The following is a 20,553-nucleotide window of genomic DNA, read 5'->3' on the forward strand; positions in this document are numbered from 1 at the left end:
CAAGTCAGATGGCGTGTGGCTTTCAGGCATGGTGAGTAGGACTACTCCAGATCAGTTTCTGCTCAATGGTAACACCCTGGATATTGATAGTGGGGAATTCAGTGATGACAGCGCCATTCTTATTGCCTAGTGGCTGCGTGGCACGGGTATTACTTGCTACCCGTCAATCCAGTTCTGTATACTGACCACCCGATTTAATGGTGATGGTTGACTGGGGGTACAGATTACAGACTGCCGGTGAGAACAGTTTTGCTGCAGCTGATGGCCCACAGCACCTCATGGATGTCCATCTGTTTGCAGTATGGCCCATTTAGCATGGCAGTTGTGCCCCACAACACAATGAAGTGCGTAACACTATGAAGACGATATTTTGTCTCCATGACTGGGTGGTGGTCACTCCTACAGATACTGTGGATGCATTCATGATAGGTAGATTGGCGAGGATGAGATCAAGAAGGTTTTTCCTCTTGTTGGGTCTCTCACCACTGCAATATAACAGCAATGTCAGTCAGCCCTCAGCCAGCTTGATCAGTAGTTGTGCTCTTGGTGATGGACACCCTGAGTACATTCATCTCCTCTCTGTTCTGAGTGTTTCCACTTTACTCCAGGGGATGCACTGAGGTGGGAGGAAATAGGATAGATGGTAGTCAGCAGGTTTTCTTGCTTGAGTTTAACCTGATGCTATGAGATTTTGTGGGATCTAAAAGTCAATGGCGAGGATTCTGAGAACTTTTCCTCTCTACTATATACCACCACACTTCTACCTCTGTTGAGCCGGCTCTGATGGTGGGACAGGGCATAACCAGGGATGGTGATGGTGGTATCTGGGACACTGACTGTAAGGAATAATTCTGCGAGTGTGACAATATCAGGCTGTTGCTTGACATGTTTGGTAGATGGATCTCCCAATTTTGGCCATATATTGGTAAGGAGAACTGCACAAGTTGACAAGATAGTTTTGCCATTGTTTCTAGTGCCAGGGTAAATTCCAGGAGATCCATTCGGTTCCATTTTTTTGAGGCTATTTAGTAGTTTGTTACAACTGAATAACTTTCTAGGCCATTTCACAGGGCAGTTGAGGGTGAATCACATAGCTGTAGGTTTGGAGTTATGTGTATGCTATACCAGGGAAAAATGGCAGATTGCATTCTCTACAGGACTTTAGTGAACCAGATGGATCTTCACAATAACCGGCAATCATTTTCATGGTCAATTTCAGAAATCAAATTTGAATTCATCACCATCTGCGTGGTGAAATTCAAACCCATCTGCATTGCCCTGGGTACCTAGATTATTAATCCAGTGATAATACCATGGCACTGTTGTCTTCCCATGAACTCAAATGCAGATTTTCCATAGTCCTTCCTGAAATGTTTTCTAGTCTTGGTCTTACGAAATGAAAGTGTAATCATCTACCCTTATGGTTCCACCATGAGCTACCTTGCTGATGCAAGTCCTACTTAGAAGGACTCAGCAACTTTGAAAAAACACCAAGTATAACTTCCATTGGGTCACTGGGATTTTAAATACATGAATTAAGATTTGGCAAGGTAACAATACAGAGTTTGAAAACAGTAGAGATTAACTACAATAGTCTCAGAAAGTTGAAGCTGGTCTCCAGCAATACAAGACAGCTTGTTTGAATCCAGTTAAATTTGCACAAAATGAATGAATCCTGAATGATACACTGTTGCTTCCCCTGTACTTTAGTTCCCAAGTGACTGTGGTGTTATCAGCCCATATTTTCAACAATTACACTGCAAAATATTGAGATCAAGTGACAAACTTGGCAAGTTTAACAGTATTCAATCCAAAGCAAACTATGGCCAACTATTATTCATGAATCTTTGACGCCTACGCTTTAAAATAAAATCAGTTTCAATCTCAAAAGTGATTTGCTTCAAAGATAAATAATACACAATCACATACCCAATTCTCAATTTCAGCATGCCATGGAAGAGTTCTGGAGAAGTAGAGATAAGCCAACCAATATGAATGACAAGCTCTTGTTGAAGCACTGCATCCCTCACATCATGTTTGGCGCATTTATTAAAGACAATGTTCTTTATTTCTGCTGGCGATAATGGGTTTGAAATAACTTCTTCCTCTTGACCAAATACCCCAATCGTCACCTGTTATGAACAAAATCAGTGAAGTGGACGGAGTAGCGTGGAAGTATAATACAGTGAACTGAATTTTAAAATATAATATCTTATAATATTTTAAAATCTAGTACAATAGCATTTGTAGATCTTTTTCAAATGATACAAGCTCACACCAACAAGAAAAATAAGCATTTCTTCTGTAATATTTATATAGAAAATTCATCTGTAACACACAGAAAATGAACTAAATTTTACACACTTAAAGGCTACAAACACTAAAACTACTAGGGCAAGTTTAAATATACCAAATAATTTTTCATTTTTGTTTTCAGAATCATTTTATGATTTTAAGAAATTGTGCACATCTCTATGTGTGCGAGTGACTATTTCAACAATGACAGCACCTAAATGGTGGCAGCTAAAAGCTTTTAGCACATTGCAGCATACCATGCACATTATCCATTCACTCAAGATGCACGTTGAATGTGATGAAAACACTTCACAGACTCTCTACTGGTTTCCTCTAGGCTTTCATTTTGTTTAAAATATATACTTCGATGTGCATTGCCAAAATATCCCACAGCAGAAACTTGTGAATATTTGTGGAAACTAAAAATCATTTCCGTACCTAATATAGTGAAGGCTGGTTGTTTAAAAATTCAATAATCAGATTACAACTCCTTTTAAAAATGTTCTAAACCTAATGAAAACATTTGTTATTTTGCAGTCCAGTTGCACTGCAAAAAGTCTTCTTAATTAGTGAGTTTTAACAAGCTAGAAACTTACATAAAAAATTCTTTGCTTCAGAAGTCTTATTCTTCAATTTTGCATAACTGTCTCCATAAATCATGGGTAATTCAAGCAAAATCATGCAATTTTTTAATATGGGTGCTGGTACGTCAATGTGAATTAGAACACATGAGCTTTCATCAATGTGACCTGGGCCTGAATCCAGCTCTTGCAGTTAAAGAGAAATAACTACTTTTGCAATGGATATCTAATTACTCTGGAAGTACTAAGCACAATGAAGTTTAACCAAATTGCTCTTGTATCCAGTAGTTATGAGTGTACAGCAGAAAACTGTCCTTAATTTTCTCCTTGATTTGAAAAATTCAGTCAATAAGAGCCGAAAGGATGCACATTTCCTGGGAAGTCAAATGTGCTGTGGATCTGATGATAAACCACCAAAATACGTATAGCCTATGTGTATAGAAACAGCTACTGCCTATCAATGGGTGACAGGAACATTTCAGGCTGTGAATATTTCAGTGACCTTTTGGACAGAGGACATGATCAAACTTCAAAACAAAAATTATACATTATTATCATTTCTAATTTTTACCGGAGAGTATAAACTAAAAGAGGAGGCTGTTCCAAACTAAAGATTCTAGTTATTCTTCAAAAGGAAAGATGGCTTTGAACTGCAGAATACTTTGGCTTTCTGTCTAATGTTAAGGGAAAAGTGACTTCTGTGGTGACAATATCAACAAAATAGGGCATGAAATTGATTATGTGTGTGGAATACTTTACAAGGTCAAGAAAAACCATATTTGGTGGTTCAAATTTGAAAACACTGTGATTTTAGATTTTACATGACTTACCCAAGATACATAAACCATAATATGAAAGAAGCTCAGAAACAAATTGTAAATAATCAAATTACATTGCTGTAGAACAGTTGAGCAAGGTGTATACTTACTTGTTTACCCTGAACTAAAACCCTAGTAATTGATGGAGCAAGGCTGTCCACTTGTTTACCTAAAACACTTGCTGTGAAGCGTACATTAGACCTGGTAAACAAAAAAACATAATTCTACTAGATATTGGTTGCATAAAGTAACTTACAGGCAACTAACCCTAACGTTTTCAAATATATACTTCATGAGACAATTAAGACTCTCATACAGCATAAACTTTTAAAAAGCTGAACAAATGAACAAACCAATTAAATATTGTAAATGCTACTCCGCAAAGGGTAATCACAACCACATTTTCCAACACTGCATAACCAAATAGCTAAATACTTGTAATCTATTAACCATTGCTTCCCCCCATGCAGTCAGACCATAAGACCTTACAACATAGGAGCAGAATTCAGCTATTCAGCCCATTGAGCTGGCTCTGTTATTTCATCGTGGCTGACTTATTATCCCTGCCTTCACCCTGAAACTTTGGACACTCTGACTAATCAAGAATACATCAAGCTCCACTTTAAATATATCCAATGATTTGGTCTCCACAGCGACTGTGGCAATGAATTCCACAGGTTCACTACACTCTGTCTAAATGAATTTCTCCCAAACTCTGTTCTAAATGAATATCCTTCTACTCTGAGTCTGGGCCTTCTGGTCCTAGACTTTCCACTATAGGAAACATCTCCACATCTATAGTGGAAACATCTCCACTCTAGGCCTTTCAATATTCTATAGATTTCAATGAAATACTCCCCCCACCCCTCACCCCCCAAATTCTTCTAAATTGAGTACAGATCTAGAGCCATCAAACACTCCTCATATGGTAACCCTTTCATTCCCAGGTTCATTCTCATGAACTTCCTCTGGACGCTCTCCAATATTAGCACACCTTTTCTTAGGTAAGGAGCCCAAAACTGCTCTGACCAACGTCTTATAAAGCCTCAGCATTACATCCTTGTTTTGTATTCTTGTCCTTTCTGACCAATGTCTGTGGCTCTTATGATAATTTCTGTCACTTAAGTTTCCTAACTTTGGTCCTATGCATTTCAATTTTTACTATGCTTCACCAAATCCCCCGCCATCTCAAGTTTTGCTCAAGACAGCCTTTGCTTCTTCTTCGAAGGGAGGCCAATCCAATCTCTATCCATTACCACCACTCTCTATTCTGTCAAGGGGACTTCTTCCTGGATGCTTAACTGTTTCTTTTCCACAGGTGGGGTTCTGAACTGTGCTCAGCATTTTCTGTTTTTGTTTCAGATTTCTTGAATTAGCGTTTTTTTAAATGTTTCCTACCAACAGTCTCCTCTGCTTGGCTGACCACTGTCATTTTGAATAACATTATCTTACACTCATCTACCAAAAAAGGAATCACATAGGGGTGAGCTGTGCCTGCTTTTCAGTGGTATATATCTAGAAGCCTCTTTATTCTGTGCTTACCCAGACATCCCCTCCTTCATCTCCTCCGATAACTGTGTCAATGCAATTACATTCTCTTTATCAGATTTGAAGAAAGTGATCAACTTGTACCATCTCGCACCTTTGGATGGTTAATTTTTGATCATTTCCTTCTTCTTTTGATCACAGCAAGTGAACCACTGAAGTATTACTTTCCTTTCCATGTATGGTCAGGACAGCACTCCATGTATCTTCACCTTTCCCATCATCACACAGCTATGCACACGTATCAGGAGGAACCAACTTACACTCAATTTAGGATAATGTTCTGAAAGCTTGCAATTCTATTTCCTCTAGGATGAATAGGAACAATAATACAATCACTCCTTCCCTGATTTCTGAAAAGTTTACTAAAGTGCAAAAGCCTTATCTTTCAATCCACCTTCACATGAGTGAGTTGAGAAAAATGCATTAAACTGCCTATCCCACTTAACATTTCACTATCATTCATTTTCATAAACACGAGAAGGTCTGCAGGTGCTGGAAATCCAAAGCAACACACACAAAATGCTAGAAGATCCCAAGTGGCAGATGGAATACAGTGTTGGGAAGCGTATGGTCATGCACTATGGTAGAAGAGGTAAAAGGTAGACTATTTTGTAAGTGAGAAAATTCAAACATCTGAGGTGCCAAGGGATTTGGGAGTCCCTGTGTAGGATTCCCTTAAGGTTAACTTGCAGACAGGGAATAGAGGAAGTGGAGAGAGGGGGATTTTGTTTACTGAAAGGAGAAATTGGTTCCCCTATCACCTTCCAGCTAGCCTCCTCACCCCCCCCCCCCACTTTTTATTCTGGTGTTTTTCACCTTCCTTCTCAGTCTCAGCTTGAAATGTCGACTATCTATGCATTTCCACAGATGCTGCCCGACCTGCTTAGTTTCTCCAGCATTGTGCATGTGTTGTATTCATCTTCAGTGTGTTTTCTTGCTGGTAATGTTCATCTTTTGTCCCTTTTCTCAGTTAGTATTCCACCTTCTACTCTATGATGCTTTTCCCATTTTTTGTTTGCTTTCTTCCCCACCTCCCTTCTACCTGTCACTGGATCTATTTGTACACCAATTTTTCTCAATTATAATGATGGATTAACTTAAGAATGTTTCCTTCTTCATATGCTGTTTTGCCTTTACTTAGGTTTCTGGTATCTGTAGAATCATGCTTTTTTGAATAAATCATTTACTGCATACATAATATACAAAAACTATTTTTTTTAACGAATCGCTTTCAATTTATATCAAAATTGAACAAAAAGACTAGAGATTATTCTAAGGGATCTTCTGGTTTAATGAAGACATCCTTTCAGTAGGATATTTAACTTTAAACTTCTTATCAGGGTACAAAATATCTGAAAAGACACCAACAGCAGCAGTGAAACATACCAAAATACTGCCTTTGATTATTAGTGAAGGTCAGCAAAGACAAGTGTAAAACTGCAATAGAGTCAGAATAGCAATGGAATTACATGAATCCAGAATACAGAACAAGGGATCCATGGACACAGTGACCAATACAAACCTACGCCATGATGAACCTGAAGTGAAATATAAAACGTTCAAGGAATTCAGCAGGTCAGGCACTATCATTGGGGTTGGGGTGGGTGGGGTGGGAAATGAGGGAGGATGCAGACAATTTGACCCCCCCCCCCACCCCCCAGCGGTACAGATGCTTCTCAGCTTGCTGAGTTTCTCCAGCAGTTTATTTGCTCCAGAATACAAGATCAATATTGTTCATTTGTTGAGAATATTAACTGTATTCAAGTAACAGCTTATTAAAAGTGAAAGCAGTGTAAACTTGCAGTAAAGGACATCAACTGTACAACCTAAAGGCATTGACAAAGAACATGGAAGGTAAGAGCAGCGCTTTGGCTAAAATATGAAAAGCTGCAATGACATTATTACAATTATGCAGTTCTGGTTGTTACATTAAAAGGAGGTAATTATGCCGGACAGGGTGCAGAGGAGGATACTACTTGGATTAGAGCATTTTAATTGGAAGGAGATACCTGGTGGGCTGTGTTTGATTCTCCTGGAGTGGAGGGTGCAGAGGAGTGACATGAGGGGATTAGAAAGGATAGAGAGCTAGGGTACATTGCGAAAATTCTTTTCTCAAGCTGGAGATGTCAAATATAAGAAGGCATAGTTTTAAGGCGAGAGGTAGAAGGTTTCCAGGGAATCTAATAAGAACATTTTTGCACTCAGAGGGTAGTAGGGATCTGAAATGCACTCTCTGAAGAGATGGTGAAGGCATACATCACATGACATTTAAGAAACTTTTAGACAATTACTTGAATTGCCAAGACATAAAGACTGAATCAGGTAAATGGGATTACTCTAGGCAGGTACAAAAGAATGGTATGCACATATTGGGCCAAAGAGCCTACTTCTGGGGTGTAGAACTCGAAGACTGCAAGTTTCGGATTCAATGACTAATATTTTTACTTCTCATTATGGGTATCTGACACACTCTTTTGTTTTAAGATTCACTGAGCGAAAACTAAACTCTCTGTTATTTATGAAAAACGTACAGCAATTCTGACAACAGATGCTTAACTAAATGTGACCATCTAAAAGTTGCTGTTCAAGTAGTGCTACACTGACACCAGCCTCGTGAGAGTTGCACCTCACTGTAAATCTTGCTACTGATGTGTATTAAAATTCATGGTTTTTTAATAGTCTGATGTAATGTCCTACAAACTGTGCCAGGAGTGCGTTCAGATAAGTTCATTTAATGTTGACTTTATCTGTGCACTATTATATGGTTATAGCAGGAAACATGGAGAGCCTTTAGAAGAAAGAAGGAAAATTAAAGTGTTACATGCAAAGTCAACACAAATTAAGGTGAAACTTCAACTAGCATACACTAAAGCTAACAAGAAAGTGAAGAGACTTGTAAGGAAGGATAAGAGAGCGTACATGAAGATCTTGCAGTGGAGACTGAAGCAGCAGCCAGTCAAGGTAATCAGGAAACATAGATCAGATTTCAAAATTGGTATGTGGAAAGTTCCAGGCCAGATCCAGTGGTCTCATGAGAGATAACAATGGTCTGCTTTTGACAGCTGAGAAAGAGCAAGAAGCACAATGGTCAGGAAGCTACTCAACAGACCACCAGCAGCTGATACAAGAACCTGACATACAAGAAGTAGAAGAAGACCATGACATCAACACAGATCCACACAAGAAAGAAGAGATTGTTGCTGCAATTAAATAATTAAAGAACAGCAAAGATCCAAGACATGACCATTTTGAACGCTGAGCTGTTTAAAGCTGAACCAAAAGTCGTAGCAGCCATTTTGCAACCACTATTTACTATAATCTTGAAAGGGGGACGAGTAAGCCAAGAATTGGACCAAGGGAGTTATTGCTAGGATCTCCAAGGAAGGAGTGTCAAGTGATTGTAACAACTGGTGTGGCATTGCTCTTTTGTTAGTGGCCAGCAAGATTCTCGCCAAAGTCACTGCCTGACGGATTACAGATGCTGTCGATATGTGCTTGAGGAAGGAGCAAGCTGGCTTCAGGAAGAACAGAGGCTGTGTTGACCAGATCTTCACGCTGTACAACATCAAACAACAGTGCACAGCGTGGCAGGGACAACTGTATGTGAATTTCGTGGACTTTGAAAAGGCTTTTGATAGCATCCACAGGGGAGCCTCTGGCAAATTCTCAGATCATAGAGGATCCCTTCCAAACTTGTCCAGTTTATCCAGAGTTTCTATGCTAATTTCACCCGCACAGTTGGGGACTGTAATTTGACCTTTGAAGTCAAGACAGGAGACAGGCAAGGCTGTGTGATGTCAGCAAAGCTGATGATTGACCAGTTTATGAGGCAAACAACAAAAGATAAGTAGAGAGGCATGAAGTGAACTCTATTCTCTACATTAGAAGACCTTGACTTTGTGGATAATCTTGCATTACTATCACATTCACACTAGCATATGCAAGAGAAAACTCAGCGTCTGAGTACCTCTGCTGGACAGATTAGATTCAGAGTCAGCCAGAGAAATACTGAGACCATGACTCTCAATGTAGTGTCTCCTTTTCCCGTCAAGGCATATGGCATTGACTTACACAGCACTGGTAGATTTGCCTACACGGGCAGCATCATTTGGCAAGATGGTGGGACTAAGAATGGCATCCAGTGCAGACTCAGCAAAGCTAGCAACGTCTTCAGATCAATGAGCAACATATGGGGATCAACCAAGTACAGTGTCCACAACAAGGTGAAGCTGTACCAGAGTTGTGTCTTGTCTTCACTGAGTATGCCACACACTCAAGACCATCAGAGGACGGAAGTGAGTGTAATTGCTACAACTAAGGAGAAGAGACTTGGGAATCTGAAAGAGCTGAAGGTAGATAAATCACTGGACCAGATGAACTACACCCCAGGGTTTTGAAAGAGGTGGCTGAAGAGATTGTGGAGGCATTAGTAATGATCTTTCAAGAACCTAGAATGATTCTAGGGAACTGCAAAATTGTCAATGTCACTCCACACTTTAAGAAGGGAGAAAGGCAAAAAACAGGAAATTACAGGCCAGTTAGCCTGACTTTAGCGGTTGGGAAGATGCTGGTGTCTATTATAAAGGATGAGGTTCCAGGGTACTTGGAGGCAATAGGCCAAAGTTAACATGGTTTCCTTAAGGGGAAATGTTGCTTGACAAATCTGTTGGAATTTTTTGAGGTATTAAGAGGCAGGATAGACAAAAGAGAGTCGGTGGGTGTTGTTTACATGGACCTTCAGAAGACCTTTGAGAAGGTGCTGCACATAAGGCTGCTTAACAAGATAAAAGCCAATGTAATACAGGAAAGATATGAGCAGAGATAGAAGATTGGCTGACTGGCAGGAATGGGAATAAAGAGTGCCTTTTCTGGTTGGCTGTCGGAAACCAGTGGCACTCTGTAGGGGTTGGTTTTGGGACTACTTCTTTTCATGTTATATGTTGATAATCTGGATGATGGGATTGATGGCTTTGTGGCAAAGTTTGTGGACGATAGGTGGAGGGACAGGTAGTGTTGCAGAAGCAGGGAATTTGAAGAGGGTCTTGGACAGATTGGGGAATGGGCAAAGAAGTGGTGAATGGAATATAGTGTAAGTAAATATTTGGTCATGCACTTTGGTAGAAGAAGTAAAAGTGCAAACTATTTTCTAATTGGGGAGAAAATTTAGAAATCAGAGGTGCATAGGTACTTGGGAGTTCTCATGCAGAATTCCCTAAAGGTTAATTTGCTATTTGAGTCAGTGGTAAGGAAATTTAATGCAATGTTAGCATTCATTTCGAGAGGACCAGATTATAAAAGTAAAAATATAATGCAGATATAAGGCATTCATAAGACAGCATTTGCAGTATTGTGGGCAGTTTTGGGCCCTGTCTATGTACGGATGTGCTGGCATAGGAGAGCAACCCCGGGGATGAAAGGATTAACGTACGAGGATTGTTTGATGACTCTGGGCCTGTACTTGCTGCAGTTTAGAAGAATGAGGAGGGATCTCACTGAAGGCTATCGAATATTGAAAGGCTGAGTTAGAAATGATGTGGACAGTATGCTTCCTACAGTGGGGTGTCCAGGACCAGAGGGCACAGCCTCAGAATGGAAAGAAATCCCCCTAGAACAGAGATGAGGAGGAATTTCTTTGGCCAAAGGGTGGTGAATCTGTGGAATTCATTGCCACAGATGGCTGTGGAGTCCGAGTCATTGGGTATACTTAAAATGGAAGTTGATACATTCTTGATTAATAACAATACCAAAGATTATGGAGAGAAACAGGAGAGTGGGGCTTAGGGGGAATAATAAATCAGCCATGATGGAATAATGAGCAGACTCAATGGGTCAAGTGGCCTAATTCTGCTAATCTGTCTTAAGGTCAATGGTCTAATTTACTTTAGCATTGACAGTATCTTACACCACCATTTGCAATGTTCTTTAAATTCAATTTTCAGATTTTCAATGAGTACTTCTTCTCAGGAACAACCAGAGAAGCAGAATCAGAATTGGATTTATTATTACTGACATATGATGTGAAATTTGTTGTTTTCTGACAGCAGCACATTGAAAAGCCATAAAAATTACTATAAATTACTATAAAGCTCATGCACCCTTCAGAAATCTGATGGTAGAAGGGACAAAGCTGATCTTAAATCTTTGAATGTGAGCCTTCAGGTTCCTGTACCTTGTTCCCGATGATAGTAACAACATGAGGACCTATCTTAGTGACTGCTGTCACCTTAAGACACCATTTCTATGTACTCGATAGTGGGGGGGGGGGGGGGGGCGGGTTGTGCCTATGATGGAGCCGTCTGATTCTATAGGTCTTTGTGATCCTATGTATCAGAGCCCAATGAAACCAGATAGAATGCTCTCCATTTGAAAGAATCTTTGATTACCAAATCTCAAATTCCTAACAGAGCCATCAATTGTGCCATTTTCCTGATTGCATCAATGTGTAGAGCCCAGGATAGATCCTCTGAGGTATTGAAACCCAGGAACTTGAAGCTGCTCATCCTTCCACCACTGACTTGTCAACTGAGGACTGTTGTGTCTTCTCCAGACTTCCCTTCCTAAGGTCTGCAATCAGCCCTTGGTCTTGTTGACGCTCAGTGTAAGATTGTTGTTGCAAAAGCACTCAATCAGCCGATCTATCTTGCTCTTGTAATTCTCCTCATCATTATTTGAGATTATATCAACATCAATGGGGTCCTCAGTAAACTAATAGATGGTGTTTGAGCTGTGCTCAACCACTCAGTCATGAGTATAGAGTAGAACAGTGTGCTACCACACCTCCACAGGTTATACCTGTGTTGCGTGTTGGCGAGGAGATATTATGACTGATTTGCACTGACTGTGGTCTCTAATTGAGGATCCAATTGCAGAGGTAAGAGGGAGGTACAAAGGCCCAGGTCTTGAAGCTTGTTTACTGGCACTGAACGAACGATGGTATTGAATGCCAAGCTGTAATCAATAAACTGTAGCCTGTCCAAAATGGTTACACACTTTACAGTACAGACCACCACTGCCTGTAAGGAGTTTGTACGTTCTCTCCATCACAGGATGCTCCGATTTCCTCCCAGTGTCCAAAGACATAGTGGTTGATAGGTTAATTGGTCACTGCGAATTGCCCTGTGATCAGGCTAGGATAAAATTGGGGGACTGCTGGGCGGTGTGGCTTGAAGGGCCTATTAAGCGCTAATTTCAATAAATAAAAGAAATAAATATAATGTTGACTATTCATTTTCCTTCATAGATACTGCTTGACCTGCTGAGTTCCTCTAGCATTTTGTGTGCATTGATCCAGATTTCCATCAGTTGCTGTCTCTCTTGTGTCAGCCTGACATATATTTTGCTGCTGACTAGTGCTCCAAAGCAGAGTGGAGAACCAGTGAGATAGTATCTGCTATAGATCTGTTGTGCTGGTAGGCAAATTGTAGCAGGTTCAGTCAGGGAATTATTTCTAGCCATAACCAACTTCTTGAAGCAGTTAATCTGATTCAGATCTTAAAGTACTGCAATTGACAGTATTCTACATGAGCCCTAAGCTACCTGTTGTCAGAGATGCTAGGTTTTCAGAACAAAACAATTTTCGCCCCAAGATCTTTAACTATTAACTTATAAGTTAGAAGCACAGGTAGGATATTCGGGATCTCAAATCTGCTTCACCTTGTCTGACCCAAATGAAGCCTGAATTCAACATTTCATATATATATATACATATTTGGAAATACCTCTGTATTTATCAACTATCAACCTCTACCTTAAAAACTTTTAAAGACACTGCTTCACAGTCCTTTGAGGATGAGGATTTGAAGATTACAACTCTAGAATAAATTATTTCATCTCATCTATCCAAAAATAGGTAACCTCTAATCTTTGAACAGTGACCCCTAAGACTTTCCCATAAGAAGATGATCTGATCAAAGCCCTTAAGATATCTCATATCAAGCCACTTATCCCGCTTTGAACCTCTGCAGATAAAAACCTAGCCTATCCTCATAAGACAGCAATTTAATTCCAGGTTTTAATTGAATAAACCTTCACCAAACTGCTTACAAGTGCACATGGAAAATAATACCCACCGTACTCCAGATGTGGTCCCACCAGTGCCCTATGAAACTGATGGATATCCTTGTTAATTTTGCATTGAACTCTCCCTGCAATAACTGATAAAATGTATTAACTTTCCAATACATTTGGATTACCTTTAACCTTAGCCAGCCAATTTCTCTCTCCATGTTTATGTTAGTCATTACAAAAGGAATTTTTAGTTTCTGCAATCCTTAATGAGGCCTCTTACAGGCATTCTAGAAATCTAAATGTAGTGATAGACCTTCACCCAGAACACATAGCAGTTCTTCACAGAATGCTAACAAATTGGTCAAATAAGATTTCCCTTTGACCTTGACTCATTACTTTTTTTTAAATTAAGTGTCCCACTATGTTATATTTATTAAGTGCCTCTAACATATGAGAGATGTCATGCGCTGGATGTTTCTGGTGAGGACACAATATTAAGAGATTTGCATTCAATGGGTATGAAGGCAGTCAACAATTAAGACACAAATTTGATTCAAAATTATGTTAGATTTACAAAATTTTCATGCAAGTTTTCACCGAAAATTAGTTACATTATTGTAAACAAACTACCTCCTATAAGCCAGCATAACTGAACTGTTTTGCAGGCAATTTGAAAATAAAATCAGTTTATATCAAAAATGTTGCTGGATGCATGAAGTCATTAAACTGTTGAAATTTTATTCATAGATTTGAAAATTGTTTCATCAGAGAAATAAATAACATTTTAATTTAAAAATCTAATTTTGAGTTACCCGATTTCAAATAACAATGAAAAAACACAGAATTATTTACCAATTAACATTAAAATCACTACTTTCAGTAGACTTTTAAAAAATAATTTTTTATTCAATTTTCAATTTTAATTAGACTTGAAAAGACGGTCATTAATGGTCTTGCAGGAGAAGAAAAATCCTCTCAGGTTACCAACAGATGGCAATTAGCAGAACCTCAATATCAATTTGATCTGTTTTTATGGCCAGAAACCACTTCTATCACAAAAAAAACCATATTGGATTCTTGATTTGCAGGCAATTTGATATGAGCATAACATTTGCTTGCTCTTTTACTGTTTGGATAATTTTGAGAAATGATATTGGATTACTAAAGTATCCTAATGAAACTCTGCTCCAATATGTCAAGATGCATGAGAAGCTTGGTAGCATATATATTTTCCACAAATTACAACTTTTACTACACTGCCCAGGAGCCCAGCTGCAGAATTGGGAACAGTATGCTTGCTTCATGTGCAAACTCAACATACTAGGTACTGTTTTTTTTCATCTAACCACCACATGAATAAACCCAACTTACTACAAGCTTTACTTCACCAACTTGAACGAGAAATATCAGCAAAACTGGTGCAGCTGTATTGGGAACGACAAGCAAAAAAAAGATTTTTGTATTTGACAACTGTTGCGCTTTAAGGGTTAAAAGGAAATCAAGCATTACCAGTTTTTAGCTTGGCAAATCAGTTCCATAAATCCCCTCTAGAAGTTAAAATTAGCTCATGACCCACATTTCACAGCACAGAATATGTTACAATAGATAAACTGCTTAACAACTACTGCCAACAAGCTCAGCTCCTCCTTTTCATTATCACACAGTATTACTGTGGAATGTGGACCTCAGTGTATATGCATTATAAATGTTCCCACATTTATTTTCAAACATCTAGCAACATCCACACTTCCTTGATCATTCATGTCTCCACCCTCTTATTCATTCTAATTATGCAGAACTTATATTATGAAGCTTCAGTTACGATTGCCCTATTAAAGTAGGATAGCAAATAGTAGCACCTATGATACTTGAAACAGTAAAGCATGATCCATACATGTACCCTGTATGGAGTGGGTTTCACGATGCATATTTGATACTCTGGTACAAGAAGCTATAGCATGAAGTTTAAAGAATGAAAATCACACATTAAAAAAATCAAGAAAAGTAAAAGAGTTAAAAATGGTGAAGTACTCTGTGTATAACTATGTGAAAAGAAATCTAAAATCACTGAATAGCAGAAGAGGCCATTTGGCCCTGAGTTCATGCTGGCTACTGATAAGCAACTTCCTTAGCTCCATTCTTTGCTTATTCCCTACGGGACTGTAAGTTATTCTTTCTCAAGTGTCTGATGACTTGCCTTTGGAAGGTACTTACTGAATGTTATGAACTCCTATGAACATTGAACTTATTTATTTATTGAGATACAATGTGGAATAGGCCCTTTCAGTCCTTCGGGCCACGTTGCCCAGTGTTGCACCAATTTAATCCTTGCCTAATCACGGGACAGTTTACAATGACCAATTAACCTACCAGTTGGCATTCTTTGGAAAGTGGGAGAATAAAACCCATGGTCATGGGGAAAAAGTGCCAACTCCTTACAGGCAGCTTCTGGATCATAAAAATTTCTTTTTGCCTTCTGTTTCTTACAATATTTGCTAGTGGAAACAGCTGCCCTCTATTTACCATATCTAAACCAAACACGATCTGTCAAATTACCCCTCCTTGTTCCAAAGAGCACAATCTGAGTTTCTCTAGACCAAATGTGCAGCTGAAAACATCCCAGTAGATCTTTCTGCACTCTTTTCAGGATCACTGCATTGTTCCTAATTGTGGCCTTAACAGTGTTCTATATCACTTCACCATAATGTCTTTTCTTCTGCACTCCATGATACATATACAGTACTTGATTATCATTTGCTAAACATGCCTTTCCACTCATTATAGTTTACAGTATGCACGTATAAACTTAGATCAATCTGTTCCTTCTCACCCTTAGGACTGTACATTTAAACTACATTACTCCTCTCTGTTCTTGTCGTCAGAGTGTATCAATTCACGCTTGTTGCATTAAATTCCACTTGTCATTTGTCTGCCATTCAGCTAACCTACCCAAGTTTTCTGCCAGTCTATTACTACTTTCCTTACTATTTGTCAAATGTTTAGCTTTGTATCAGTTCTAAATTTGGACATTTTACTTGTATACTTATATTTAAGTCAGATAGCTCAACAAAATGTATAAAAAGGCAAATAGGATGCTTTCCTTCATTAGCCAAGTCACAGAATGTAAGAGCAGGAAGGTCACGCTAGAAATGTATTTAACATAGATCAAGTCAACAGATAAAGTACAGCCTGGAGTTCTAGTCACAGGAAAGATGCAATTGCACAGGAATATATACAAGATTTATGAAGATCATTCCAGGCCTGGGAAATTTTAATACTGAGGAATGATTGATCAGGTTATGACTGCTTACTTTGAAAAGAGGAGATTTACAAAAACTTTAACTGAGGCATATAAAATTATGACGGCCTAGATGGCAATATGGAAATGAAAAACAGACTAGGTGTCTGGTTTTGGAACACCTCATTTAATCTACAAAGGTGATCCTGAGCTTCTGACCTCCATCATTTCAATTGTCCATCATACACGGATTCTTCCCTCTCTTTCCTTGCCTTTCAACTTTGTTTCAAGGCAAGAATCAGTCTACTGACCCAACACACGCTCAGTAACTTCAGACACCTGCAGAAGACCAGAATTTGTCCTCTTAACATATTGTTTTGTTTTCTACCAACTTATCCTTTGTTGTTTAATCTCTCCGATCTTCAACCTTGTCTAATTTCTCTCCACACAACCCCCAATTTTTCCTTGCCAATTAAAATATATTGTATCTATCCTGGTCTGAGAAAAAAGACACTGACATGAAGTGTTATTTGCATTTTCACCTCCAGAGATACTGCCTAACCACTTATTATTTACATACTTCTTAGTTTTAAATTCAATTTTTCAGCATCACAATACTTTAGCACAAATATATTTCTACTTGACATCATCATGGAGATAAAACTGAATCTCAACATCAGCTACTGTTTTTCTGACATAATACTCACAGAAAATTAAATTCCAAAGTTTTAAAATAATCTGCTGGATGAAATAACTTAAAAAGAGCTTTGATCAAAAATGCTGACCTATACAGTACATCATGAGACAATGTGACAATGCAAGAGATGTCATGATATGAAGGCAATGAAGCATTGACAAAAGATGATGCACACTCACAGCTCACATTTTTGCAAGGCATTTATACAAGAGAACCACAACTGGATGTATACTCATTAAAACTAATAAATATTATTAAATGGGAAGATTTTTTTCCCAACAAAAGCAAGCTATCCATACAGTCAAAATAAATCCATGCATGCTCAAAATCTAGCACAAAACTAGTGAGAAGCTGTTAACAATTAGAGTATACATGTCCTGTAGTGGTTGTTAGAAAAGCACTAAAGCCAAATTATGCAGTGCAAGACATCCATTAAACAAATTTGGGTGATATTGTTATAGTCTGACAAAGGCACCAAATCTTACATATGCTGTCCTAATTACCTGCTTCCCATGTACCAGCAGTGAGGTAATATTTGGGGCTATAGAGGCAGCAACCAGCTCTAAAAATGCAGCACTGTAACGTACAGCCAACCTAAATATATTGCATAATCATTATATAAGGACATGGGTATTGCAGAAAATATTATCAGATCTGTAAACATGTTACTAAGTAAAGATTAGATTTATAAATTTCTGACTAGTTCAGTTTAACAGCTCTATCATTTTGTCATATACAGAAATAAAGTTGTATTTGCAGAGGACAACACATCACGAAGTACTGCTAACACATTTGAGATTACAATTAAAGATTAAAACGTCTATTTGCGTTAGTGTAGAGGGACCCCTCAATCTCATCAAAGTTGATCCAGCAGCGGTTAATATCCCGAACAATACATTGAATTTTAATTAACACAGAAAGATCTTTGAGTTCTTTGTTAATAAAATCATGACTTTAGTGTAAACTGTTAAAGCAGGTAGCCAGTTCATTAATCATTATTTAAATACAAGAAGTATTCAGTATAACAACTTAAATACAATATAAATAGCAAAAGTTAGCTGAAATGTAAACATTTTAACAAGCAACAGTAATTCACTTTAAGGAAAGCAGTAGGAAATAAATAATTGAGAAATAGTAATGACATAAATTAAAACCATTCCAATAATGAGTAAAAGGATATGCCACAGGAAGGAGATGATGAACACTGAAATTAGAACTTGTGATAATTATCGGAGAGTTAATGGAGATGAAAACTAGCAAATATCAAAACAATGTTAAAAGAAAATAATAAATTACTTTCTGTTTTATATATCCTCACAATTTTAAGGTGATTAATACTGAAAAATATAAGATTATAAGTGAAAGAAGAAAGGTAACAGGGATAAATCACATGTCAGTGATAGGGAAGATACTGGAGAGGATTCTCAGGAATAGAATATTGGGCGTTTGGAAAAGCATAGCCCAATTAGGGTCAGTCGGCAAAGTTTTGTGAGGGGCAGGTCAAACCTTTTCAAGAAGGTGATGAAGGTGATAGATGAGAGTGTTGTCTACATGGATTTTGGTAAAATATTCAACATAGTCCTTCATGGTATACTCATCCAGAAGATTAAGATGAATGGGATCTACAGTGAGACAGCCACTTCAATTTGATGGGTTTTATTCTGTGATTAGTAGTGATCCGCAGTGATCCATAATGGGATCTCTGCTGTTTGGGATAGATGCAACTAACTTGGGTGAAAATGTGGATTGATGGATTTATAAGTTGCAGATGACACAGAGATTGGTGGTGTTGTGGACTGTTTGGAAGGGTGCCAAAGGATGCAGAGGGATATAAATCAGTTTCAGACATGGGTGGAAAAATAGCAGATGGAGTTTAATCTGGGCAACTATGAGTTTTTCACTTTGTGAAATCAAAAGTAAAGAGAAATTACAGCATCAATACTTAACAGTTTTTAAGTACAGAAGGGTTTTGGGATCCAAATCCTGAAAAAGGCCATACAATTTGATAGGGCGATAAGTTCGAGAGACAGGAAGTATGACAGAGGCATTTAGGAGGCCCTTAGATTAGTGTGTGAACATGCAGAAAATAGCAGGATATGGAGCATGATGGCATTAGTTCAATTAGTTTGGGGGCAATGGCCTTATTCCTGTGTCTCCCTATAGATGCTGCCTGGTCTGCTGTGTTCCACTAGCATTTTGTGTGTGTTGTTGTTTGAATTTCCATCATCTGCAGATTTCCTCGTGTTTGCTCTATTACCACATGCCTTTTTAGTACTCCTTGTCAAATGACTCCAGTACATCAATTCTATGGACTCAGTTAACTTTATTTATACAAGATAAATTGTGGCTTGGGTCCAAAAGTAATTAGAAGCTAACTTTTAAAAACCACCTACCTCGGATGGTGAGTGCTTAGAATTTTCCAAAGCTATCTGTAAATGGAAATTGCAGCAAAGGACTGGAAGTTTAAGATTGTAGGATTGTTATACTTCTGTTAAAGATATTGGAAAGGCACAGATGGAAATTATAATTTGACCTCATTTCTGGGAAGGGAGGCAGCTCTTGGTATCATACAATCCCAAAATGAAATGCACAGACTGAAGCCATACAGTCCATTAAGCCACTGCCTGCTCTTTGAAACAGTTACCTACATATTCCCAATCTCATACTCCTTGCATACGACTAACCAAACCTTACTCCTTTCATCCATTTATCTAATATTTCTTAGAAGTTACTAAGTCACACTTTGATGTTGAAAATTACAGCACGATAAATGGTTTGCTTTTATTTATGTGTGGATTTTGCATAAATAGAGCAGACAAACAGTTAAACGGAGTGATTTAAAGTTGTTATGTACAACTCTACTATTTCATGATCATCTTGTAGTCTGTTTCGTCACTGGAATGCATTCTTTAACACGAAGTCGTATTGGTAGAGTAAATTCAAACTGCATTGGTTCTTAAAGTTCAGATTTGTCCAATACAATCAAGATAACATTTCAATGTGACAATTCTACAAAGTATCTCTGCACTGAAAGCACACTACCTCAAGCAGGGAAGCATTACCTGTGGCTTTTTTTGTTGTAAGTTTGAAGAAGTACTACATTTAATATTAATCCATTGTTATTTTTCCATTATGTCTTTTTTACATAATGGAAAATGTAATTTCAATCCAATATCTCTCTTTCTCTATTTCTCTTTTACTACTGGATTTGACATTGAGAGCATCTATTCAAATGTGGAGTTATTTGTCAATGTTTGTGCTAATAACTGCAATTCAAGCCCTGTTCACTCAGTTCCTCGATGACTACTTTACCTTACTATGCAATTTCAAAGCCTTTGTCACCACATACTATGATTATGCAGTCAGTGG

The 20,553-nt window shown here is 38.2% G+C and overlaps 1 protein-coding gene across 4 annotated transcripts in view; it reads right to left on the reverse strand.

Moving 5' to 3' along the window:
• The window catches only part of phkb (phosphorylase kinase, beta), a 291,164-nt gene that overhangs the window by 16,173 nt on the left and 254,438 nt on the right, over nt 1-20,553 (reverse strand). For 3 of the 4 annotated variants that reach the window (XM_059992921.1, XM_059992919.1, XM_059992922.1), the window contains 2 exons: nt 3,805-3,895; nt 1,930-2,132 (listed from right to left, as the gene is read on the reverse strand). In XM_059992921.1, coding sequence (XP_059848904.1) covers nt 1,930-2,132; nt 3,805-3,895 — 294 coding nt within the window. Of the gene's footprint in view, nt 1-1,929; nt 2,133-3,804; nt 3,896-17,687; nt 17,779-20,553 lie in introns of all 4 variants that reach the window. The other variant, XM_059992920.1, reaches the window with a different exon arrangement.

Source organism: Hypanus sabinus, chromosome 17 (genome assembly GCF_030144855.1).
Source record: "Hypanus sabinus isolate sHypSab1 chromosome 17, sHypSab1.hap1, whole genome shotgun sequence".
NCBI classification, from domain to species: Eukaryota; Metazoa; Chordata; class Chondrichthyes; order Myliobatiformes; family Dasyatidae; genus Hypanus; species Hypanus sabinus.